At 40.6% G+C, this 26,122-nt stretch overlaps 1 protein-coding gene across 6 annotated transcripts; it reads right to left on the reverse strand.

Moving 5' to 3' along the window:
- Nucleotides 1–26,003, reverse strand: LOC149372616 (MFS-type transporter SLC18B1-like). Of its 6 annotated transcripts, XM_089567138.1 has the most exons (15): nucleotides 24,595–25,185; nucleotides 23,222–23,267; nucleotides 14,350–15,324; nucleotides 12,481–12,572; nucleotides 12,094–12,167; nucleotides 11,477–11,624; nucleotides 11,143–11,211; nucleotides 10,826–10,916; nucleotides 9,310–9,449; nucleotides 8,982–9,083; nucleotides 8,308–8,399; nucleotides 7,209–7,304; nucleotides 5,915–5,989; nucleotides 4,183–4,276; nucleotides 1–3,333 (listed from the first exon to the last, which is right to left on the reverse strand). In XM_089567138.1, exons 3-15 carry the CDS (start codon nucleotides 15,284–15,286, stop codon nucleotides 3,145–3,147), a joined length of 2,199 nt encoding a protein of 732 aa, XP_089423264.1. In that variant the 5' UTR covers nucleotides 15,287–15,324; nucleotides 23,222–23,267; nucleotides 24,595–25,185; the 3' UTR covers nucleotides 1–3,144. The 6 variants fall into 6 exon arrangements, with proteins under 6 accessions (XP_089423264.1, XP_089423260.1, XP_089423262.1 ...); XM_089567134.1 differs by lacking the exons at nucleotides 23,222–23,267; nucleotides 24,595–25,185 and adding an exon at nucleotides 25,801–26,003; XM_089567136.1 differs by lacking the exons at nucleotides 23,222–23,267; nucleotides 24,595–25,185 and adding an exon at nucleotides 25,638–25,735.
- Between the last annotated feature and the right edge of the window lie 119 nt (nucleotides 26,004–26,122).

Raw genomic sequence — 26,122 nt, forward strand, 5'->3', positions numbered from 1 at the left:
TTCTAGAATTTGCAAGCCATATTTATTGCACAGATAAAAAGTGTAGTTGCTATAAAATAGTTGCCTTATATTCACAAAAGACCAAAATTAATGACATGCTGTCGGCTTCGGGCTAAAGTGGAGATGGTGCATCTTATAATTCAAACAGCATTGTGTAACACCTTGTTTGTAATGAAGCAATGAAAGCCCGTAACTAATACTACTACTGTAGCAAAAGCTGCGAATTCATTGGTCTCTGCGATCACTGAAGTTCTGGAGTGTAGGCGATAAGATTTCCTATATTATGCAGATTTAAAAACTAATAAAGTTAGGTTAATTTCGTTCCCAGCATTCACACATGGTGCATTAATGCGGCCAGTGAAACATTAACTTTTGCTTGGTTTCGAAGAGGCTAAAAATAGACACTGGAACCCTCCGTTTAAAAGCTCATGGTTTAACAATGCAATCATATATTGGAAGATCATCTGCTGGAAAAAGGATGCTGAAATTTATATTGCCGAGCTAGTTCGTATAACTTATTTTTTACAGCCTCATTTGTGTAAGCATAATAACTGTCTTCTCATGTTGAAAAAGGGAGGGTTATCTGGTATGTGCTAAGCATACATATTTGGCTAAAGACCTTTGAGAAAAATGGTGAACTGGATTTTAAAGCACTTATACACAGTGAATTTTCAGGAGTAATATAATGATAAAAAATGAAACCCAGAAGATAAAATGTGCTTAACATCCACTGTACAGGGGATGCAACACTACCTGAGCAGGTACATGGAAGACTAAAGACTTCCTATGCTCATCTATTGACTTTGCATAAGCATTCATCCTGGTGTAAAAATACCTGGAAACACTGGCACAGCACTCTTGGTGCCAGTGGATGACAAAGAAACACTGGCTTTCTCTCAAAACTACCCATAGTGAGGTAACAAACAAGTACCAAGTGGTGCAGTGATTGCATGAAGCTTCATGTCATGGTATCTTTAGAAGTGACACATTGGCACAAACACAGCATCTGATGATGAGTATAGTGATGGTAATGTTCACAGTTAAGATAAGGCACACACTGCTAGCTCCAATACGAAAGGGAACACATTGTCTGCATTCAACCGGTGATTGCTCGTTTAAGTGCGATGAGCAAAAAGCATACTTTTTGTTTTCTTCTAAATAGTTTTCCGTTGGATAATATCCGTGATACGTTTTCAGCTCCACTGTAAAAGTAACTACGAAATTCATTCTTGTTTGAATACTGGCTATCCTTTCGTTTTGGAGCGCATGTACAAAACCATGCCAATGTTGCAGCCTGCAATGCATCCATGTAGAGTTGAAGGCATTAGACTGCTTACCATAGGAGCCGTGAAAAACATACTTGCAGCCTGTATATACTGGCTTGAAACTGTAAGATGCAGTCTGCACTTGTGTGTAGTACTGCTGCAGTGCACCTCTCAACTGCAAGTCGGCCACACATGTTTAAGGGGGGATGTGTCTCTGAGACCGTGAAAAATTGCCCGTACAAGTTTTTTTTTTTTTAGATATCACTGTATCTGCTCATGTGCCTTGCTTTCTGTGCTGTCCCAAAGTTTCATTGATAAGTCCATGGAGAAGTAGTCTAAAATAATTGTTTCATGAACCGCGATGGCACTTCATAGTGGGGAAACACTACAATGGATGTTTTCCTCCATTCCGGTTTTCTGACTGGATGCTCACCTTATGGAGATTTCTTCGCAACTTTTTTGCATATTTTGACCCTGTTTGTTTTGTTGCACTCACAGAACTACACTTTATGCGATGAGAATCTTTGTTTTTCATTTTGATGAATTGTAGATTTTTGGTGTGATATCTTGTACATTTTATACATGCCTAGGCTAACTGTTTTGTAAAAAATGGAAACAAAAGATTTGTGTTGGGGAAAAAAATATATGATTGTCATCATTTGTAGCACGCATTCAGAAATGCAGTGAATGCAGTGTCTTATTCCACATTTTGTCGAGTCTGCAGGCTTTCCACAAGGTGCAGAGGAGAAAAAAAATTGCATAAGAAAAATTCTCCAGATGTAGTTCTTAAATTTTGTACACTTAAGTTTGAAAGCATTACTAATGTGCAAAAAAATTTTCACCAAAAGCCATAAAAAATGAGGTTGGTGTGTAAATCCACGATCCCCCTTAAGGAGGGATGCGACTTTCAGCAAAAATTTTTAATTTCTTGTATTTGCATGACATTTTTTGACCATATTATAAACAATTTTATGGCTATTCCCATAAAATTTCATTGTTATATCTGCAGAAAACTGGTTTATAATATATTGTTTGCTCTGAATCTTGTAAAAAGGCTGCAGAGTGAAGAAAACGTGGCAGAACGCTGATGCTACATTTATTGCATTCATACTGGCGTGCTACAGGTCAAGACATTCTTAGAAATGTTTTTTTCGCAAAGCAGTAATCTTTTTTTTTGAATTTTCATGATGCAGTGTCTATTGACATGCTTGGAGTGAGAAGGAAATATCACACAAGAAATTTAAAATTCACAAATTTGTAAAACAAAGAATGTCTTGACCTGCAGTATGGCCCTAGGGAGGCAACAAAATAAAAGAGGTCAAAATAGATGAAGCATTCATGAAGAAATTAGCTTCACAAGGTGAGCATCTAGTCAGAAAAACAAAACGAAGAAAAACACCGATTGCTCAGGAGTTTCCTAGCAATGCAAAGCCGCCATGGTTCACGAAACAATTTTTTTAGAGTACTTACTTCCCAGTCGATTTTAGCAATGAAACTTCAAGGCGGCAAAAAATGAAGCATGCAAGTGAATAAAATTATAAAAAAATTAATTTTTTTCCCCATTATTTGGGGGATTTCAAACCCGTATGCCCCACTTTAAGAGTTTTCATGGCTTCCATGGTATTCAATTTGCCGTTGACTTAATATGTCAACTTAAAACATTGCTACTTAAAAAAATGTCTAACAATGTCTACGTGAAACATTGCTTGCTATAATTTCCTTCTTTTTTAACCGCCCCCATTCAAAGCTAGGCCTCTCTGCTTGCCACAGCAAGAACCACAAAGTGGCTGCTTTCAAATGATATTCTTCTTTTCTGAAGACTCTCCTCAGGTTCCCCAAGCAGGTTCAGTGTAGCACTATACATGTGTGCAAAGACAGGCTAAAGAGAATTGTATTGCACATCCTTCTTCTTTTTCCCCAGTAGCGCTGTTGTCTCTCCGAGTGGTTCAGAGACGGCACTGTCACTGTCCTCAATACTGCTGCTCGAAGAAGAGGGTTGACCTTCATGCCAGAAGGATTCCGGTTCAGTTCGGGATGCACAGCACCAGTAGAGAGTTGCTATGAAGGCCTGCAGATAGGAAGATGATGTAGTACGTCGGCCAATCCTGAATGCAGTTCTTGCCATAGCTTTATTGTGTCCATCATTCAAAGCAACTCCCCAAGTGCAGTACGGCAAGGAAGATTGCCTTGCATTGATGAAATTGAAAGTAGTGATGGTGCCAAGGGGAGGAGAGCGCTGGCATCTGCCACCCCCAAAATTTGCCGCACCAAAATTAATTTTTCGGGGCGTTCCCTTCAGACCCTTGTGAGGAAGACGCTACCTTATAATGCAGCTCATATTAGGCCCTCTCACTGGCAAGCCGCTGCAATCTCTTAATTTATTTTGTCCATATGAGCAGCAATGTGATGCAAACAGCTTGCCTTCCCCAAATTTGAACGGCCATTCATGATGTTGGCTTGACTAGAATCCTGTAGCAATGCGATGGGGACAGACTGCAGCTTTAGCAGAGGTACTCTTTCAGGGACATTGTGCTTGCCTTTGTCACTTATACGTATATAGCTCACATAAGTGCAAGCGTGGTCGACAAAACGTCAGTAAATGGCATAACATTTTGCTTTCTTCGCAGAGCACAGCTTCAGTGCTCTAGACAAGCCTGGCCACACTTGAATAAAGCCGCAGCCAAAACAATTTCTGAAGGAGTGAAAATGAGCTCCTTTACTCCTTACTTTTGTCAGATATACCAAAGCAACTTGTGCTCCAGAAACAGTATAGTCTCATTAAAGATTCTTTACCTTCAAAATTGTTGTATATGCTTTAAAGCTTTTCATTAATAAGTAAGCTGAGGTGCAAACTACAGCAGTTTAAGTGAAAAATGCCATAATGTGAATGCAAATTATAAATTGTTTATAACCGTACCGTTAGCAGAGATCCTCCTGCTACAACTGTGCTGGCCCAAGGAAAGCCAATCAAGTCCAACAGGACGCCCCCTGTTGATGGACCAACGACTTCTCTGCAACGAAGCATGCCACAGGAATGTGAACAGGTAGTACTTCCCTGTATTTAGAAATACCGTAAACCTAGCAGAAGCTCTTCTCAGTAGCAACAATGAACAACAGATGGCTGTGTTCCCATGACGGCAAAATGCAAGGTGTCGGATGTCGGTGCACTTAAAAGAACCCCAGGTAATTAAAATTATTCTGGAGCCCTCCGCTATGACTTCCCTTGTAGCAGGTCGCTTTGGGACGTTAAATCCCATATACTATACCATAACTACAAACAAAAGTATTCACAATCGGTGGGTAGTTAAGCATTTGAATGCTAATTTTACAACACCAGCTCGCTCATTCTAGTGCCTGCATAAAATGTAAATTCTCATCATTGTGTGCACTTGTATGCGATGGAAAACTTCTTGGAAAGTGTTGCTGATTTGACAGGTAACTCCAGAAACTTTCAGAGTCGGGGTGCTCCACAGGCAGAATCATTAAACACAAGCTTGTTGTAAGAAGTTCTGGCCTACAGTCATAAACTGGTGCCTTACTGCATAGAAATGGTGGGCTTAATGTGCAAGGTGCATCAACCAGAATGCACTGCTGATTTCTGTTCCATATTTCCTACATATTTCTGTCGCAGTTCCAATCAAATTTGAACCAGTTGAGACAGTGATGTTCCATTTAAGGAATTTTCTCTTTTTAAGGTAATTTGAGGAGGAAAGTTTGGCGAAAAGAGAATTTTTACTGAGTTTAAGGAAATTTTAGGAACTGAAACTGTCTGTCTCGCTTTTTCAAAATTGCCGGAGTTTTCAAACTGCTGCAGGGAAAAAGGGCTTGAAGTAGGGATTTTTGGGTCTAACTGATGGAATTACTCATTACAGCATGGAACATCACTGGACCCAGGTGAGGCCCATACTACACTTCCTACCAAGCCAGCAATCAACCTTCATCCTGTCCTCCGAAAATACATTCAGTCCCATTAGCTTCTTTTCCTTTTCATTGATTTCATTTATCTGTCCCTTAAAGGCCCGAAGGCCAAAGGCTTGGCAGCTATTAGTTTTGGTCATTGCTTTTAATAATGCCCTCAAAGGTCACAATAACATTTTCAGACATTGTATGCCCACACGACGGCGCATCTGGACAGGGCACACAACTTGGCTCATGAGAAGGTAGCTTGCTCCTGAATTGACACAGCCCAACACATGCTAGTAACATTTTACACCTGGTGTATCAAGCGTTTGCTCTGAATTGTGCCAGTTAATTTTTGCTAATCGAAACAAGTTTTCAGTTTACTAGTATCAGGGGCTACAGTAACTAGCAGCAGTCTCCTGGCACCATTTACTTATCACTCCTTACCAAATGAAAGGTGATATAGTTTGCTTTTTGCTGTTTTTAATTGGTTGTCCGGACCAAGTGATACAAAATCAAGGAGATTCTAATTTTCTGTGTGTGCAGCAGTTAAATTACGTGTCTGCTTGGCGGTTCTGCACTGCAACTTAATGATGTTGACCGTCATTTTATGAGATCCGCAAATATATAAAAACCTAGTTTCGTTTACGGGTTTGGAAAACTAGAAGATCCTTTTGTTCCTAGCGCTTACAGAACGCTTTCTTGTGTGAGCGCAAGTATGCAAGGATGGCTAAACACACAGAACATACCCCAAGGAGTACATGGCATTCCACCAGCCAGAGACAAGCGCATATGTTCCAATGTCCTCCTTCATGCCACCAGAACTGCGAGAAAAAGTAGGTGAACAGCTACGTTGGACACCAAAAACAACACACGTGAAGGGGGAGACTACTATAAAGAGTGATTTTTCTTGAACCGCTTGCTTGATTTCATTGAAACTTTCCGAGCTACTTTATATCACTGCTGGTACCATCTTTGCCAAATTTCATTATTCTGCTGGGTGATTTTCTTAGGCAGTCTTCAGTCGAGTCCATTTTTATCATTTCCTGTTTCTTTCAGCAAAATTTCAGCTTAGGAAACCTATTCTTCCAGTATTACTTGTTTTGTGAGGAACACAACTGAGCGCTTAGTTTGTCTTTTTCTGCATACTGAAAAAACGAGTTAGTAACAAAAATCGTGCGAATGAAAAACCAGTGTCATTCTTGTAAAAAATTTTAAAAATAAGGCGAAATAATTCCACAGTTGCGTGCTGTGGACATTCCTAAGGTCACATAACAAAGAAATTGGGAACCGAATTGATGTGTTTTACTTTGGTCTGCTTATGATGTGTAATCATATGTACACTTGTGCTGCTTGTGCTGTCAGGGGGGCATAGCCTAGTCAGGCCCCATCAGGGCCTTTTGCTATTGCCTCCTGAGCCAATTTGTACCAGATTGTCTCAAATAAAAAAAGAAAGAAAGAAAGAATGATAGTTTTCTTAAGCAAGCATAGTCATAGTTGTCATGTAGGTTGCATAACGTTCTTCGCACCCACCTATTCCGGAAAAATTTAAATTTAGCAGAGATGGTCCCAGTAGTGATATAAACTAGCCCCGCAAGTTGAAATGAAATTCAGCAAGCAGTTAAAAAGTTCATCCTTTAGGGTCGTGTTCCCCCTGTGCTCCAGGCAGGCAATCGTTTACTACAGAAAGACATTGCAGGATGTATTTTTTTTTTTTAACTTCGGGGCACATGGTCAATGTTGACTTCAATAGGCAAACAAAGCTACCAGTCATATTCACTCAGCATGTGATCCAGACTACAGTTTAAGGCTCCTAAGTCATCACGCCAACGATGCACAGAAGGTGCACACAATGCTCTTGAATTTTTTTTTGTTGTTGCTTATTATCGTAGGGCATAAAGAATGCTCACATATTTTGACTGGTTCATTTTTGACCACACACGGAGTACAGCTCCTTCAGCAGAAAAAAAAAAAAAGAAAAAAGCTGTGGCCCTGAAGAGGGTCGCCTATCAACTTAGATGCAACACTTGTTCGTGGACTCACGTTGCGGCACGAATCATGCTTTCCATTGTGGGCACATAGGCGAAAGCAAAGGAGGCCCCCAGAACAGCCACCGTGGCCAGTGTAGCCCAGAGGTTGCTGCAACACAAGTGCATGCAGATTAACAATGCTGAAGCTGCTTCTGAAATGCATATCCGGAGCAGCAAGTTTTCATTTATGGAAAGTTTCCTATGCATCCTTTGTGGGAACATGTACAAGGGATCGGGGAATAAGCAAGCTGAACTTTACATTTGTTTCCCCAACTTTCTCATTTCTTCAGTGGAAAATATAGGCATTATTATTGTTATTTTTCTCAAAGTAACGATAAAGCAAGGGGTATGGACTGGAGTTTATTTAATGGCTGGCTCATAATACTACCAAACAGTTATTAGAAATGGCTTGTAATGGCAGTATAGAAACAATTGCTGCTCTGATTCATGTTCTTGCAGTGTTCTGGATGCTGCAGTGCCAGATGCTACCAATATTCTCTTTATACAGAGCTCAACTAATGTCTGCTCATTTGTTTTGACCAGCCAGAATTGTGATGCTTAGGATACCCAGAGATGGGAGAAATTGTAATTGATTTAAAGCACTCTAAATGCTGTAATTTTGGACATTATTACTCTGAAGACAGAAGGCCAGCTTTAATTTAATGTTCATTTTAGTGAACTATGAACACAAATTATGCAGATTTAATCACCCCAAATTTTACTTTGGTCTGCACATTTTTTTAGCACACTATAAATAATGTTTTTTTCTTTTATCTAAAGCAGCGGGGACCATGGGGACATAGAAAGTGTCTGAAAGTTAACCTGGGTCTGCACATTTTTTTAACACACTATAAATAACGTTTTTCTTTTTCATCTGAAGCAGCAGGAACCACAGGGACATGGAAAGTATCTGGAAGTTAACCTTGGTGACTTGACAACTGCTGTTGTTTGAGACTTAACTAGAAGGCTGCCTCATTTTAACGGTCCTTTTCGTAGCTAACTCGGCACAGCACAACATGGCATGCTATGAGCATGATTAAAACAGCAGAGCCTGCGGTTGATGAAGGCGAACAACATGTTCAATTTCTTGGACTGATTGCAGTGTGGCTCACCTTGGAATGCCCAAGAATGGTGCTGGCCCCATTAACAACTGGGCTGCAGACATTATGATTAGGCCGATGATCATTATTGGGATGCGCTGCTCCTGCACCCATGAAGTAAAAGAAAAAAAAGAATTGTAGCTCACACCTTTTTCTTCTGGAGGCAAAAACTGCTTGCAGACAGAGTCAAATAAGTTCCAAATGTAGCTCATGCATGGCCTTACTGTTTTCATATAATCTCGCTAAGTGTGGCAAATCTTGCAGTCTCGCACTGTCTAAACACTAGCTCACACTCTCACCGATCACCAGATGGAATTTCCATAGCCTTGCACAAAAGGGGTAGACAGAATACAAAATAAGTAACCTGACTTACATTCAATCATGTTCTCTTGTAGTGCACGCGTGATACCTAGTCAATATTCAGATTAATTTGTATGTGTAGTAACTAGTGGGCAAAAAAGTAGACATAAATTACATAAGTGGCAAATACTGTTTGAAGTTTCGTGCTATGTTTTGTGCTTACATGAGTCTGGACATGAATACAAGTGAATGTAAATTTTTGTGCTACTACTCTGTTATCTGAAAAGAAGTATCTGGCCTGCAGGAACCTTGTAGAAATATGATTCACAATGTTGTAAGCAAAAGTGGAAAAGGAAACATACATATTTTAAAGAAGAAAAATTTACCGTTTTCATGCAGATGAGGCCAACAAGTGGAGAACATAATGAAAATATTGCAGACATTACTAGGAAGAAGCTGCCAACTATGCTTGTGTCCACATCAAACTCCTGAAAAATAAAGAAAAATACTGTCCGGAAAAATAATTTATCCACATACCTTGTGTCTTCTCTAATAAATAGGCTTCACTTGTTTGACAGGGAACAGCCAGTCACAGGCCATAGACTCAAACCTGAGAAATGACTTATGCAAACTTGCTCATTACTGAGGCAAGCATGCACCATTGCCCTGAACGGATTATCTCAGAGTGCTGGTAGTTCTCTGAGGCTGCTTTACCTGTCGCATATGGGGCTCCAAAGTTGGCTCAACGAAGCCCTGTGATTGAGACCCGACAACCAGAATTATTGAGACGATGATCACTTGTGGTATCCTGAGAAGAGTGAAATATGACTCTGTTCTTGTTTCTTTTGCTTGTACTGCAGACAAAAGTAAAAAAAAAAGCAAATATGTACAATATGGTTAATGCTCATAGTACATAAGTGCTGTGGTGACCAATTTTTTTTTTTCTCGTGCTTTTAGCTCTTTTTAAGCCATGAGGACAGCTCAATGCGTAGCAATTGGAACTGAAGAAAAACGACAAGTACAACAACAAAAAAGAAAGCTATGCAGATTGTGCATGGGTAGTCCTAGCGGGGACTCTAGTGTTGAGCTGTTACTCTTAGTGTTAACACGTTTTGGCGGGCTAGTTGGTTAAGCATCTTGAATAAACAGCGCGAACGAAGACGAGCACAAAAGACAAGAAAATGGACGACGCAGCGCTGACTAACAACTGAGGGTTTATTGCTGATCACACAAGTATAAATACATAGATGTCGGAAGAGAGGGAAAGGTATACAAAGTGCAAAAAAAAAAACAAAAAAGAAAAACAAAAAACAAAAAAAAAACCATAAATGTGACAACAGCAACAGAAGCGCGCTAGAAATCAGCGGAGATTATCAGCCCCCAGGAGTGACAGCTCTTTTTCCAGTAGTGTTAGCGAAGGAGTGCTTACACATGCATTTCCCTGCTTGAATATGTTATAGGCCTCGATAATTTCCCTCGCAGTTTTTTCCCGATTTTTCCCGAAGTGTCAAAAGTAGTTTCCGGTCACCTCGGCATTCATTGCCGGGATTGTGAATGGGCAAAGACAGATAAAAAACAGTGCGTTCCGCTATATCATGAAACCAAGGTCATTGCCAAAAATCGGGAAAAAACTGCGAGGGAAATTATCGAGGTCTACAACATATTCAAGCAGGGAAATGCATGTGTAAGCACTCCTTCGCTAACACTACTGGAAAAAGAGCTGTCACTCCTGGGGGCTGATAATCTCCGCTGATTTCTAGCGCGCTTCTGTTGCTGTTGTCACATTTATGGTTTTTTTTTTGTTTTTTTTGTTTTTTTTTGCACTTTGTATACCTTTCCCTCTCTTCCGACATCTATGTATTTATACTTGTGTGATCAGCAATAAACCCTCAGTTGTTAGTCAGCGCTGTGTCGTCCATTTTCTTGTCTTTTGTGCTCGTCTTCGTTCGCGCTGTTTATTCAAGATACTCTTAGTGGCCACCATTCTGCATTATTTTACACCATATGCTCTGTCCGCAGTTACAATATTTCAGCAGGCTTCACTTAAAAGATAGCGATATGCTTTGCTGAGTTTGTGACTCGTCATTGTTCAGTCGTAAACAGAACACAACAATAATGTGATAAAAATACTTTTGTTCTAGGGAATAAGCCACTAAATTACTGTTAAAAAAAAAAAAAGGAAACTATCAAATTCCTGCAGTTGCAAACATGATGCTGAGCAGCTCAATACCTTGGATATCTTTCATGATGAACCAGCATACTGGAAAAGTTAGCAAGACGCAGGTGCCAAGTATGTAAAATGGAAGTCCAAATCCACCAGCCTAGAGAGGAACAAAAAAAAAAATTAAGGTAATATAATATGCTACTTCTAAATTTCTGCACAGAACTGCAGCGAAGTTTGAGCTCAGGTAGTCATAGCTAAAGTTATAAGCTTACCTGATAAAATTTTAACATTTCCTAGCAAACTTTGGTACACATAACTGGAGTATACATTTTCATGTCATATATATAGCACTGGCTTGACATGGAAACTTGAAGGTCACTTACACTGTAGAGGGCACCACCTATTGCTGGGCCAATGCTCATTCCAACGCCAACACATGTCTCAATGATGCCCTGAAATGGTGGATATGTTATAATTAACAATGATGTCCAAAATATATATGGGATCACCACACAATTTCTGAAGGAATTTTTGTCTGATATCTAGTGACTGCCATTAGCTGTATCTGATAATAGTAACTGGTAGGAAAATCACAAAATCTATACAATTATTTCAGGAAAACCAATTATGTTCAAGACAAAGTCCCCGAAACTATGCTATATACAGCATCACATTGAGTGAAGCTGCTTAGGACATTAAACTGCTAAGCACACTTACGAAGACTGTACTGATGTGGTCTGGGTAGATATGGAGGACTATAGAGTATGATGCCGTGCAGAAGCCTGCAGCTCCTACTGCTTCTAGAATCCGCACAAGAAATGACATCACAGTGAAGACGAGCGTGTCTTCGGCCATGTCGAGCAGGCTGCACAAGAACAATGCAATGCGAACTAAAATGTGAACTAAATTGTGAACTAAACCAGTGAGCTCAAGGCAAAGTGGTCAGAGACACGGGAGACCAGCTTCAACAAACTGCAGGAGTGCAAAATTAAATACACAACTAAAAAAGAACTTTTATTTACAAATATGTTCTGTCGTAATGTTTGATGAAATGATTATTTCGTACTTTCTATACTCCTATAATTTTAGTGCTTAGCCCTGTGACACCAAGTATGGTGCCTACTTTTTCTTCCAAAATTGAAGTATGTTATGCTTAGGCTATTCAAGAAAAAAAAATTGAATGTTGAAAACATATCTAGAATCAGATGCTATTTGTTTTGTTCCAGTTGTTGTTGGCATGACGGGTGGTTTTTGTTGACAGGGGATCTTTTTCCCTAGCAGAGCAAAATTTGCTGCACGTTCAGTCGTGTGTGACAAAAGAAAAAAACGCTCACCCAAACAAGATATTTGCTCCTCCAGCACATATAATGCCAGTGAAGAATATGAGCTTTGTTCCAAGAATGGGAACCTGGAAATACAGTGCTCAGTCTTATTGAACAGGGTGGTAACAGAACAGTACCTTCTGCTCGCATGGTTGCATAAATTATTTTCAGACTAACTCACTCTGAAAAACCAGGATGTAACTTCACATATTTATTGTTATTAAAATGAGGACTTCTCGAAGAAAGAAAGCATGTACAGCAGGAAGTGATCTGTGTTAAAACTAAACAATGAAATGTAAATTATTTGAAATTCCTAGCACAAAATTTCAACACAAATCTGGAAAAGCCAGTTAGGTCTAACCACTGACAATAATAAAAAGCATTTAGGTGGCAACTCACCAGCTTTCCAAAGATTGGTGCAAACACCATCATCGTCAAAGCATAAACACTGAAAACAAATCCAGACACAGCTTCACGCATTCCCTTGAAAGCTGCCTGCAAGTGTGTCACATAGAAAAATGGTCAGCATACCTGATACACTGCGAAAATTCATGTAGCACAATTTTTAGGTACATGAGTGCATTTTTAAAGAAGACTTAATACAACAACCTTCTGAATAAATGACGCCATTCAAGGCGCACTACATCTGAAAGACTTCAGCCCTCTAACCACCTGAACAGTGGGCAGCAGTTCACCAAGATCTCCAGCTCTTCTCACACAATTATATTTTTGTCTAAGCTAAGCTTTTTAGTGTTTAAATTCAAGCATGAAATCCTAGGCATTGATATGGAAAAAGTTTTGCTAGCCAAAGAATACAGCAGTATACAAGAACTTGTTTAAATTAATTCAGTGTCATGGTAACTGACTTAATTTGCCTTGATGATACTATTCCCATCAGGTGTTTTTATGGCAGCCATTGCTAATATTTTATACATTCCTGCTTTTATTATTTTTCCTACCGCATTTAATCTTCCATAGTCCTTCTACACTAGAGTCGGCCAGGTTAATGGCGACTGCTTCCTGTAATGACAGAGCTGATGATAGCAAATTAGCATTGTGATTAGGGCTATGTGGGTCACACACCAATGCTAATCTTGGATCTGTTAGTAGGCGGAGAAATGAAAGTTTGATTGAAGGGTATGTTGCTGGCCTAATTGGTTTTTTTGGACATCATGGAATCACAGTGCTTGCAGACAAGGACACAGAAAGGACACATCAGCCAATTGCATGTGTGTCCTCTCTGTGTCCTCGTCCGCAAGTTCTGTGATTCCATGATTAAAGGGACAGGGGTACCAAGTATTCAGGTTCTGTTTTTTGCTGGCAACGGTGTACAGGGCCTTAGTAACAAGAGAACTAGGAAATATATGCTGAAGTCCTCTTGTTGAAACATTTGTCAGCACACTGAGGCTTCCCTCCCGCCATTTGTTCAAGACCTGCTTATTATAGGTATATCAAATCGTATTGTTTCCCTTTTTCTCTTACATGCTTGCGAAGCGTTCAGCTTGATTCTTGTGGTTATGCTCTTAAGTTCTGCGGCACTTTTTAGCCTGCCTTTTTGATCATCAGTAAGCACTTTATATGACATCATCCTCAGTTAGAATTTCATGCACTTTTCTCAGAGCATAAGAAAAGCCTAGCTTCATTCAGCTTTATGAAATCTGAGGATGAGTAGGCTGTTGATGAAGCAGTATTTTTTTTTTTTCATCTCCAAAGACATGAGAAGGTTGTCCAGCTCCCCTCTGCAGCTGTGTTGTTGCCTTCAAGTGAATATTAACTGCAGCTTTCAGTGTTCACTTCAAATAAAAATACCATGCGAATAGGATAAGAGGCAGCAGCCATATGTTTGCTTCAGGACAGCACTTGAAAGCTTTGCCGACATCACTCGACCTGCCATGCACAGCTGGTCCAAATTAGATTATCGGTGCCTTTTTAAGAAAGTTCATGTCGAATGAAGCAGGATGCTTGAGCCCTTTCAGTGAAGCAAGACTGGTTTAATATACTTGGACTTGAATATTCTTGTTCACTGGGAAAGGAAGCAACTGCCAATGCAGAACAAAGGTGTATTACAATTGCAGAGTAGCAGCAGGTGTCACTATAGCAGGTAACTACATCACTCAACTTAGTACTGACAGGAAATGACAGCATTTAGAAAGAGCTTCCAACGATTAAGTGCCAAATTAAATGCAACAAAGAGCTATAATTGCAGTGCACCGTCCTGCTTCTCAAAAACAAAGTACAAATACACAAGACAGAAGAAAAAAATGTGACTTGCCTCTTGCGGATAGAAAGGTGCAATTACAGAATAGCTGATGTAGCTTGTAAAGTTGACTAAACAAAGACAGAACAGAGTCAGCTTCTGGCTTTTCGATAGACGAAACTTTGCTGCGCCGTGCGTGGACAACAGAGACACAACTGACAGCGTCCGTGACCGCATCATGGGTCCACGATGATGATGAGGCCGTTTTGAAAGGTCGTTATCACCGTAACTTTGTTTGGCAGGCTCTGAAACACACTCCAATGACTTCGAGAAAACAGCATCAAGATCAATGCCCTTCACTACAGTCGAAGAATTGCAGAGTTCAGTATCTGATGCACTGCGCTCTATCACCGCTGGCTTGTTCTCGGGGGCTGGATTGCCTTCTACTTCAACCACCACTTCTATTTCATCTGCAGGATGCCGGGCTCTTGAAGGAGATGTGGCATTTTCGTCAGCCTCAGAGGTTCCTCCAGTGAGGCTTTTCTCCTCTGTTTGTGCAGGCTCTTGAACTGGTGAAGCATCCTGCAGTTTTTGCGGGTCTGCTGTCTGTGGTGAGCTTTGCTGGTTCATGTCTGGTTGACTCGTTGGTCTGTTGCCTTCAGATGCAGCATGAACATTTCCCTGGCCGCTTTCATTAACTTCAATCCGCACTTGACGTTGGACATTAACTTCAATCTGCACTTGATGTTGGAAAGAGGTCGACTCTGTCTTTAACCTGCTATCATTATGCGACTCTGGAGGAACAAACCCAGCTGTTGCAGTGTCTGTGACATCTGGTTGTTGTGTGGTGTTCTCTTGGGGCGCACTCTGGTGCTCACCCAAGTTGCTGGACGTACCAGTCAGTTGTTTTCCATCGTCCCCTTCAGCAATGCCTGATGGCACAGAAGCACCCTCAACATTCTTGGGCTCTTGAATTTGCTGAACAGTGTGTCCTGTCGCTCCGTCCATGTCCAAGAGAGAACCATCGGCAGTTCTTCAAGAAGTTACTGAAAAATGAATAACAAAAAGAACTTTATGCACACACTAGCATAGTGCTACTGAAAGTATCTTGTGCTGTTGCGAAGATTATAGTTAAGGCACCGTTTCATAACAAAGGGCACTAAATACTGAAAGAAATTGCTAGTCATTGTATAAAACAAGTGGTAGCATTACTTATGGCTCTGAGGTTAAGTAACAGTCGCACAGCACAATGAAATGTTCATGTTACTCACAGTGAAGAAGTAGGTACCACAGGAAAAATTTCGCATTGTCTATGACTATGGTAGGCGTTTCAGAGAAGCACACCTCTAATTTTTTAAATTAGGCATAGTACTACCAGTGTCGGCGGACATCAAAAAACGGGTAAACCATGTTAACTAATAAGCTATGTAACTAAATTCTAATAGTTAACTTTTTAGCTATTATAGATAGGTGCTCGGTTGCAATTAGATATTTGTAGCAGGCCATCAGTAACAGCCATATCAGATATTACAATTTCAAAAACCTGATTATTCTTGGTGCTGTTGCTTAGACTTGTACCTGATTATTAGTAATAGTCGTACCAGCTTTTAGAATTTCGAAAACCCATTTATTCTCGGCGCTGTTGAAAATTGGTTTTTGAGGAGAGGAAATGGCCCAGTAATTGCCTCGCATCCTGGTGCACACCCGAACTACGCCATAAGGAAAGGAAGGAAGGTGGGAGTGAAAGAAAAAGAGAGAAAGAGGTGCTGTAGTGGAGGGCTCTGGAATAATTTTGACCTCCATTGAAACACTGCTGTCACTTGCCACTCAACAAATTTGGGACATTTTTCGCAGAATTGTCGAGAGTGATCACGTTTTCAAAATTCTAATGACTGATATGGCTGTTACTAATGGTTGGTTGGTTTATGGGGTTTAACGTCCCAAAGCGACTAAGGCTATGAGAGACGCCGTAGTGGAGGGCTCCGGAAATTTCGACCACCTGGGGTTCTTTAACGTGCACTGACATCGCACAGTACACGGGCCTCTAGAATTTCTCCCCCAAAGAAATCTGTTACTAATGGCCTGCTACAAATCTCTAATTGCAACCAAGCACCTATCTATAATAGCAAAAATTAACGATTAGAATTTAGGTAGCCAGCTTACTATTCAATATGGCTCACCTGTTCTCTGATGTCCACCAACACTGGTAGTACTATTTCACAAAAACGATATCTTTACTCGAAAAAGTCTACTTTAAAAGACTAGTAGCTGGCTTACCTGAAACACCTGTCATATATTCTTTAGCTGATACTAAAACCAGTTGTACTTTTAACAAAAAAAGGACAAATTAAAGATAATGAGTTTACACTCCAGAGCCAAGAGAGCAGCCATGAGGTATAGGCCATACTGGAGGGCTTTAAATTAATTTAAGCCACATCGGTGTTCTTTTACACAGAACAGAAACTCAGCGGATTGAGAATTTTTGCGTCTCACCTACACCAAAATGCAGCTGTTGCAGCTGCCAACTGAACCTGAACAAAACACGATGGCCATTCAGCCACCATGACAGGATAGTAACATGCCTATGTGGATTCTCTCATAGGAAAGCCAAAAGCAACAGCTTTTATCTTTTCTTTTTTTTTTTTTTGCATTTCAAATCTCAATTTTTTTTTCTGGAGTACGAAAGATACAGGCCGCTTTTTTTTGTGCACTTTCGTGACTGCAGCTGGCAGGAAGCACATTCAAACCCAGTAACAGTCACCAAAATATATGCATGCTAAGATCTTGCCAAATATTCCACTTAAACTTCAGACATGGCAGTTCCGCAAAACACACACACACAAGACAGGGTACAGGACGAGCGCAAACTTACAACTGATTTTATTCAAAGGACACAGCACATATTTAAAAAAAAAAAAGAATGCACTTCGGTTGTCAATAGTGAGGTAGCCTTTCTCGATAAGACGATGTAAGTTCAGGCCTTGGTGTGCTACTGATTGCCACATGAATTTCGCTCGTCTCGTACCCTGTCTTGTGTGTGTGTGTGTTTTGCGCAACTGCTATGTCTGAAGTATTGAACCAACTAGCCCGACAACACGTTCTTCTAAAAATGTTTCTTTTTTTTTTGGTTTCACAAGCCCAGACTGTCGGCAGATCCAGACCCTTACTTAGGGAAGGTTAACCCATATATATGGCTAAACTGCAGAATTAATCGCCCTTTTATAGATGGAAACATTTTTCTCAAAGCCGACTTTTCAGCCATCCTACAAAGTAGGACACCGTGCAAATGCACTATCTGTTGCATGTGGTAAAGCTTGAAACATTTGACATGACTAATGTCACATTTTTCATCATGCACGGTGGTTTTCTCATGACAATGAGCAAATCTTGTTTGTTTTTCTTGCTAAATAACAATGTGCTGGGTGCGTCGGATCTGCTCACTGCTTCTCGAGAAGACTGACTCGTGGCTCTCTCTAAATGAACACAACACACAAAAATGAATGCACTCAATGCAACGCTTGCACAGAAAAAGTTTAGAACCTCTGGAATTTATATTAGCAGACACAAGCTTTTATACAATAAACTTAGAGTTACTGCACAAAAAAGAGCGTTCGACATGTAGGACACTGGGCATCTGTGATATGGGTTAAGGGGGCATGGATGGCTAACATAGGACTCAGTTTCTTTAGCCAATATTTCTGCTTGCAGTCAAGCAGGGCAACTGCAATTTTGCATGCCGCTTACAATATGCATATAGATGATACCTACAAAGGTTCAGAAAAATATATCAAAGCCTAGAGATGTTACTCAAAAATAAATTTCTTAGCTTTGTGCTTTAATTAGCAAACATTTTTGGGATAACTATTTAAGCTACAGTAAAGAAACTTGTCCAAATTGTTCCCCAGATAGTGAGTTTTTACTTTAATGTTAACTATAATAATTGCTTCTATCGCTACTTTGAAATAAATTTTTAAATACTGATGATTCAGTTTTTGCACCATCTGCAGAGACAAAATTGTTCACAAATATCGTTTTTGCCCAAATCTATTTGGTTCAGTACATGCGCCAGGCATGTACTAAGATCTGAGAAACAACGCTGACTTGAATGGTCGATTCATCACTTAAGTACACACAAATTGTGTTTTGAGAAATATTTGTTTAAAGGGCTGTGCATCACAACCCTAAAATGCACTTTGTGCACAGCGTCACTTAAACTGCCTTGTGAAGCCTTTTCTGAAGCATTCCTCCACTCTCCTTCTGTTCTTACTTTTGGCAAGGCCCTGAAAGTCTGCCCTTGTTATTAGGGTGTTGGCCATTATGTGCCTCAACGTCACATTACAAAATACATATGGTGCGACACATATTACTCAAAATGTGCGCTTTTTTATGGACTGCCAGAACAACGAGGCATTGCTGTCTCACAATGTACACAGTAAACTCCAAAAATGTGGGTGCTCAGCAAGCAAAACAGCTAATGGCACTTCAACATTAACAGACGTTAACAAATTGGGCATGTTGCGATACATCATTTCTGAAAGTTAGAAAGAAATTGAGGGTTGCCTACTTTTTTGTATATCATTTTCAAAATTTGGCAACGCATGAGTTCTGCTTGCTATCATGTGCATTCTCAAACACAAAGGAATCCTACTGGGCACTCCAGAATAAATATGGATGTCACCAGTAGAACACACAATCATGTCTCAAAGTTTAAGGTTTCCAGGCCTCCAATTTGTGAGATATACCCGTCCACAGTTGGAAAATTTTTCAAAATATGTTGTGTTTGCTTTTTTTTTTTACTCGACACCCATTCTGGGAGACAAAATTTTACCCATTGCCTCATTATGATGTACGTGGAGTGTCAACAGAAAAATATCTGGAAAGCTGGGTGCAAACAATTTCTTTTTATAGTGTTCCAAACTTTGTTTCGTGAAGTGCGAGAAACTGGCCTGTTCACGAAGTTTGTTTTGTGATTTTTTTTTGGAAAGGGAAATTTTTCTCTTAAAATTAAGCTCAGGTATGTTCTTCTGGGTGAACTTTCCCTGTTGTTCGGACATGCTTGTTCTATCGTGGACAGACCCAACAGATGAACAACGAACTGTTTACGACAAAGGCTACATGTCTGCGAGAGGAGCAGTACATTGCTCAAGCTGTCTGTCACAGATGTCACATTGCCCTCTGCTCTTGAGCTAAAATGTAATAAGCCCTGTCACATGCCAGCAGCTGCAAATGTAGTGGGACTAGTCAGTGACGCACTTCCCACTCCACAGCTCATGTCACACTTACATACTGCGCATGCACAAAATTCGCTTTAACACTCTTTTAACCACAACGCTAATTCAAAAATGACCAGTTTAGCAGTAAACAAAAAGGTCTACATTGCACAATGTTTATTCACTGCCCTGTTAGCATAAGGGTCCTGAAGAACTCTTTTTCAGACTTCCTTTAGTTCCTTCTACTCCCTTGTCATTCATCATGTCAACATTGGCTCGTGCCCTTGTACTATTGAAAACTAGGTTCATGAGTGCTTTGTTGAATAAGGTCATACAAAGAATGTAGCATGATGCATTATTGGCCAAGCTGTCAGACTCTAGCATGCTGTTTGCTGTACCCACGTTTGTATCTGTTTGACCTGTACGCTAGCAATATAGAGAGAAGAAAGAGGGAAAGCCTTAGCAGCAATTATTAGCCTGAACAAAAAATGCTTCAGGGCGCCTTCAATGTCGTGTGGGTTGGTCAAGCCACGCTTTTTGACTGTTTAGCTATCCCTTTCCGTTCTCAGCTAAAATTTCTGTCCCTGGTCAAAGTTATTGTTTAACCCTACATTCAGCAGAATGCAAGAACTGTGCAAAAACTTATGGGTTTCTGCTTATATTTATTGCATCTTTCTTGACCATGGATAAAGGGCATCTGTTAACGTCAACATATTTACCTGCGGTTATGCTCCCATCACAAAACTGTCTGTGCCCTTACCTGGTTCGAGAGCAACTTTTAAAAATGACAAAGTGAGGAATTCATGTCTAAAAAAACATGACAAGGAAAAAAAGAAATAACAAAATCGTAACTTTGAAACAAATCTTCAGAAAGAGTATTTGTATAATGCTTTAGGCTTCATGTTGCGATATAAAACAATCCAGGAGAATGACAGCAATTAGTAACAAAAGTGTGTGTTGTTGAATGTAATATGGACACATAAATTAATATTTTGTTATGACTAATTAAATAGACTTGCACACAGGACTGGGACGAAGAAATAGAAAAAGACAGAATGAGCATTTATCCTCTATTTTCTCATTCCAGGCCTATGCACTAGTCTTTTTAATTATTCATGAACTACCAACTAGGCCAGCTTTCTGCCTTGACAGCATTGGTCTGTAATGATGTAAAACATTATGCATACATGCATGCCAATGTAAAAACACATTAAAAAAATCTCTTTAGTTGAAGCTCAGAGCAGAATTACTGAAATTTAAGTCAGGTTACAGTAAAGGTCTAATTGTTTGCAGCACTGGCATGCTGGCATCAACACTTAAAAGTGATGGCGGGGGGGAGGGGGCGTGACAGAAATTACTCACTTCAACCAATGGTCGCTGCATGATGAAAAAGTTCTCTACACAAGTTACAAAATAAACATGCATAAAGAGGGGCAGGTAAGGCAGGCCACCCAAGTATTTTTCCTTTCTATTCATTCTTTCCTCACTGCCTTGGCACTACGTTCACAGCCCAAGCACCTTTCGCTTTCATCTGAGGCAAACAAAGGCTGCTCTTATAATGCAATGGCCTAGCAACTCACTCCGCTTCAATCCATGCGACATTCGAAGGCAGCCGGCAGATGTGATTCTGTGCGGTTTCCTATCAGTCCGGCTGCACTCACCACTTATGCGTTATCACTCCCACTAGAAATATCAGCAGCCAAACAGCTGCGGCAAGCTGGGGAGAGCAAGCTGTACGTGTGTACATAGCATGGCTGAGAGGAGTTCCAAGTGTGAGCCTTGAGCTAACGTAGGAGCCAAGACTGTAAAGGTTGTTTCAGTAGAGGTCGCAGTGCAAGCAATGTACAGTATGCCTACTTTGTTTACCACAGAGCCCCCCATCGCTATTAGTTACTCTGTAGTAGTTTTAGCTTTTAAACAATTCTTCATCTTTTACCTGTTTCACTGTTTGCTGTCACTCTTGAACAAGTGCTGTGTTGCATGAGCTGGCAATTTTTTTTAGGGCTCTATGTGCAGACATGCATTAACCTAGAAGACTACTTAAAATAATGGTGCTGTAACACATACCTGCATGAATGAATGGATAAAATGACTGAAATAGCTGATAATGCGCGACTTGAATGCAGCATAAAGTAGTAAACACTGAGGCAGACTTAGAAAGGAGGGTGTGGTGTGTTATGTGCACTCATGTGCAGAGCAATCCAGGAGGTTTGGACCGAACTAAGTAGGTCTGGCCTAAGACAGAAACAAATTTTTTTATGATTATTTTGCAAATGCAGTATTCTTAAATTCGTAGTCACTGAACTGACTGCTCTAAAATGAAATAACCACCATCAACATACATAGCTAGGGTAGTTGGAAATTGAACATACTGAACGAAAACAATGCAGAGATGAGATGGGGGAAAAAAAACTGGCATAGATGAGCCACTGACTATTTATTGTCAGTGCTCGTGTGTTCGACAGTTCTTTGCCAACCGTCTCATGTTGTGCGCTGCTTTCATTAATATGTGCTTGAAGTGACAGGAGTGTGCTATGTTTACAATAAATAAACAAACTAGAAATGCGCATGGCTCATCTAAAGGCCTTTTTGCATTCTTGCACAAAGTGAAAGTTGCAAAAGGAGTGTTATGGTGGCTAGTATCATGCACCACAGATTCAAGCCAGCTGCTCACGCTAGCATATGCTCGAGTTCTGCTAGGTTTGCACAGTCTTAAAGGCTATGTCAGAATAATGTTAGTGTCTTAGTGGAAGCTGGAGAGGCAGGTGTTTCATTTGACTCTTTATAGCTTTGTGTCAACTTTTTCTAGCGCACGCTTAATTGGAAACCTGTTGCCAGCTCTTTCCTGTCTTTTCGGCAAGCCCTGCCATCCTTTAGTTAATTAGCGTGCGTTATCTGTAGAATCACCAACGAGGAAATGCCATCACTGGCCATATTACTCCTAGCTTCAGCAGAGAGGAAAGTGCATACACAGCTTCATTATCAAAGACACTCCCATACTTTCACAATTCCCTGGAATGAAGAAACTGCAATGACAGCTCTGCCACAGCAACCTTTCCTCCTTCCTCCCAACGTATAGAGTTTATCCACTCCCAGGCGCACATCAATCACATGTGATCACAATCATTAAATAATAGGCCGTAAACTCTTAGCAACTGCCTTTGGATAACATTGTCTTTAGCCAGTAGGATATGGGAGGTTCTGGTAAAAGCATACTAGTGTCGCTGATAGCGAATGCCGCAATCCTTGCAGTCTCTGCTGCAGCTATCATTGGTTGCGCACTGCGACTGCTGTGCGTGTTCTAATGAGTATGGCTCAGCAAATTCCAGCATGATAGAAAGACCTACAGGAGCCTCAGCAGCAAAGAGATAGCATGATAAAAGGTAGCTTTGGGTCCTTTATGCTGTCCGTTTAGTTTTTCAGGCTGCTAAAGTTTTGTAATGACCACATGCATTGCACTTTAAGTCATCAAAGGAAACAACTCGATAATCTGGCGTGGTCTTGTTCGCCACACCTATATTGCAAAATTTAAGTCACAGTCGTGGAAATGTCATGAAAAACCACTGCTGTCACAGAAATGAAACTGCCTATTCATAGTATCCGTGAACTAAATTATAGTGATCACACATGGGAAATGTCATATAATAAAGAAATGGAGTGTAGCCCGCCTTTGTAAATGGCTTTGTTAATGAGCAGCTCTGCTTGTGCTTCAAACAAGAGCAGCAATCCGTACCTGTAGTCCAGAATTTCCAGAAACTTGCTTTTCATTATTGCCAACTCTGTATAACAAAGCCAAGCAGTCCTCTATGTAAAAGAAGTTCTGCCGGACAAATCTTTTGGACAAATCAAGCATCAAATGTGGACAGTCTGCTGATCTCTGTGCCTGCGTCTTTTAGTTGTAGTGGGCTGCCTATTTTGTCCCTGAGAACAGGCTACATATGTCCATAGAAATGTTCATGGCGTAACCTTTTCTCTCTTCCTAATTTCTTTCTTTTTCCTTCTGTTTCTTTTTTTTTTCCAGCACCTCTGTGTGAATGTGCCATCCCTCAAGTTTTTCTTTATATAAAGTTAACTTCACTCTGCCTGCATTTGTCTTACTGAGCAGAGCAGATGTGCAGAGCAGTTTTCTACACTGTAAGCCACAGGTAGGAATGGTTGTTAGACAACAGGCAGAATTATTCCATTAAACGGGGAGTGGGGGACAAGGGGAATAGAAAATTGGATTTTCATAATTGGCAAGTATGCCCTGCCTGTATCCTGGGCATACTGGCATACTTGACAAAGAAGAAATTAATCATTCTTTGTCACAGGTATATATTTCCATGTAGGCTTGCACTTCATCCAGCCAGGACACTCATACACTAAGTTTCAAGCTGCAAGTGCTAGTCTACGTTTAGTTCATATGTGTACTAATTTTGTAACTGAGGCAATTTTGGTCAGGAAGACACTATTTGTACAAATATGTCCACAAGTTTTGGAGCTTCCACACCAGAAATAAAGGCAGGACTCGAAAAAAAAAAATCGAAGGAAAAATTAGTATAATATATAAAACCATAGCTGAACACAGATAAACCTTAAAAAAAAACTAGACATCTTAGTTTGAGCAGCCCCATTCAGTCTCGTGCTGCATATCTTGCATACCAACACAAGCTAAAAGTGGTAGGAGCCTAATGACAGCCTCCTGGCGTGTGAAAAGCAAATTATAGTGAAAGTGTATTTCACAGTTTCACATGGTCTGCTGCAAAATGCCACATTGGAGAATGATGTTTCTGTAACAGATTAATCAACTGCTTCTGCTTCATCATATGAGAAATGAAAGAGAAGGCCAAGCTTAGGACTTGCAGTGGGATTCCCACTACCCCAGGCTTTGGGAGATATAAATATGTGCACATATACACGCTTCTACGATTACTAACAACTTGCTATTAAACACTTGGGTCAAGCAAACGTGAACGCATGAAAGAAATTTGGGGCCAGCTCCACCCTCAAATCCAGAATCTGTTTAGAAATGGCAGACACATTGTGGAGCACGAGAGTGAACATAGCTGCAGTGAAAGCAAATATGAGCAAATGATAAACAAGAGGTATAATGAAGCTGTCACTGGCCTGCTTTCTAAAGAGTGAATGTCATTCCTTGGATGAACCTCCTCATACACAAGAGCAAAGTCAGGTACGACCGACCAGTCTGGTGTGTAGGCTGACCACTCAATGTACAAAACTGTGGTTGGCGCAAACGTCTTATCTAGCGACTAATCTCAAGATAGCGCTGTTCAAACTTCCTATGAGTAACGGCTAGATGGCATGCACCCAAGTGCCATTGATAGGCAATCGGTTTCCCACAATGCCAAGTGTGACTGTTGCATCATGAAAGCACCAAAGCCTAAGTTACCACCTGTTAATGCAAGTTTGAAAAATGTCTGTGAAAGCTCTAGTAGAGAAAAACAAAATTGCAACTGTCAATGCAAACTTGACAAATGCCTTTACAAACATGCCTAGAAAGCCTGCATATATGTAAATATGTGGCAGTGGAGCCTTCATTATTGCCCCAGATGTAATACATCCAAAATAAAAGATAATAAAATGTAAAATTAAAATTGATCACCAGCATCGCTACTTTTAAGCTGAACATGTGATGATATTATACATGTATCCTTATGAAAGACCAGCAAAATGAAAACCATTGGCAGAAAAAAACAACCACCAAAAACAAAGAACCATGCAAAGAGAACCAGAAGTGCATGACAATATCTTTTTTTTGCCCCAGAGAGGTATACCTTATATTTCGACAATATATACACACATCGAATTTGTGCTTGATCCATGTGCAGATTCTGTTCACCAAAACTTCCTACAGTGAATCGTATCTAGGCTCTTGACCAAAAAAGCACTTTCAAGAAAACTGCAGGGACGCGCCTGAAAAACCACCCCTGTTTTCACCAGCTCGACACTTCGATCATAATTCCTGAGTATAAATGCGTCAGCGAAAAAAAAAAAAAAAAAGAAAACGTCAACGGGCGCCAAGCTGGTTTCTGTCTCCGCACCGAAATTAAACCAATTCATGCAGTTGAAACCACAGCGCATTGAAGTTCCAGGACGAGAACCACCCACGGACTTCTTGTTGTGTGTTAACATGCACTAGAGAGACTTACCGGAACAGCCTCGTCTTATGTAGCGCTTTTCACGGGAGCGATCACAACTGCCTTAGAAAGCTACGCGCGCAGGTTATCGAAAGATAAAGACCGAGTGACTCATGCACTCCACTCGTCTCAAGTTTCGAGTTTGAGCCGCTGGCTCCGTAGCGTAATACGTTACCCAAGTTCGCAACGGCGTTGGGGTTCTTTGGCCTTTCGATGAGCAGTTAGGAAGTCCTACAGCGCCTGTGCTGAAGTGCTGCGGCGCTGACTGGCATGAGATAAACTGCAGCTCGTATCCGCGCATGTTTTCGAGCTTTTCGTACGCGCGCACGCATTGCACTGATCATGCTGTCTGCATCATCCGCGCGCTACACCAGCGCCATCCATGTGAAAACGAAACTGCGCGTCTCATTGGACCTTTGGACTTTTCCGTTGTTTTTTTTGAAACTACAATTACAACCGCAAGATGTCGCTTAACAAATTTTTACTTCAGTACATTG

This window comes from Amblyomma mixtum, chromosome 1 (genome assembly GCF_055824585.1).
Source record: "Amblyomma mixtum isolate Tamu chromosome 1, ASM5582458v1, whole genome shotgun sequence".
Taxonomy (NCBI): Eukaryota; Metazoa; Arthropoda; class Arachnida; order Ixodida; family Ixodidae; genus Amblyomma; species Amblyomma mixtum.

What these genes read in the sequence shown, in the direction of transcription:
- LOC149372616 (XM_089567134.1), bottom strand. Translation starts at nt 15,286, where the DNA reads ATGGACGGAGCGACAGGACACACTGTTCAGCAAATTCAAGAGCCCAAG. An exon ending in TGGAGCCCCATATGCGACAG is followed by an intron (nt 9,084 to 9,309) that starts GTAAAGCAGCCT and finishes TTTATTTTTCAG; the next exon opens with GAGTTTGATGTGGACACAAG. An exon ending in GCCTCATCTGCATGAAAACG is followed by an intron (nt 8,400 to 8,981) that starts GTAAATTTTTCT and finishes TCATGGGTGCAG; the next exon opens with GAGCAGCGCATCCCAATAAT.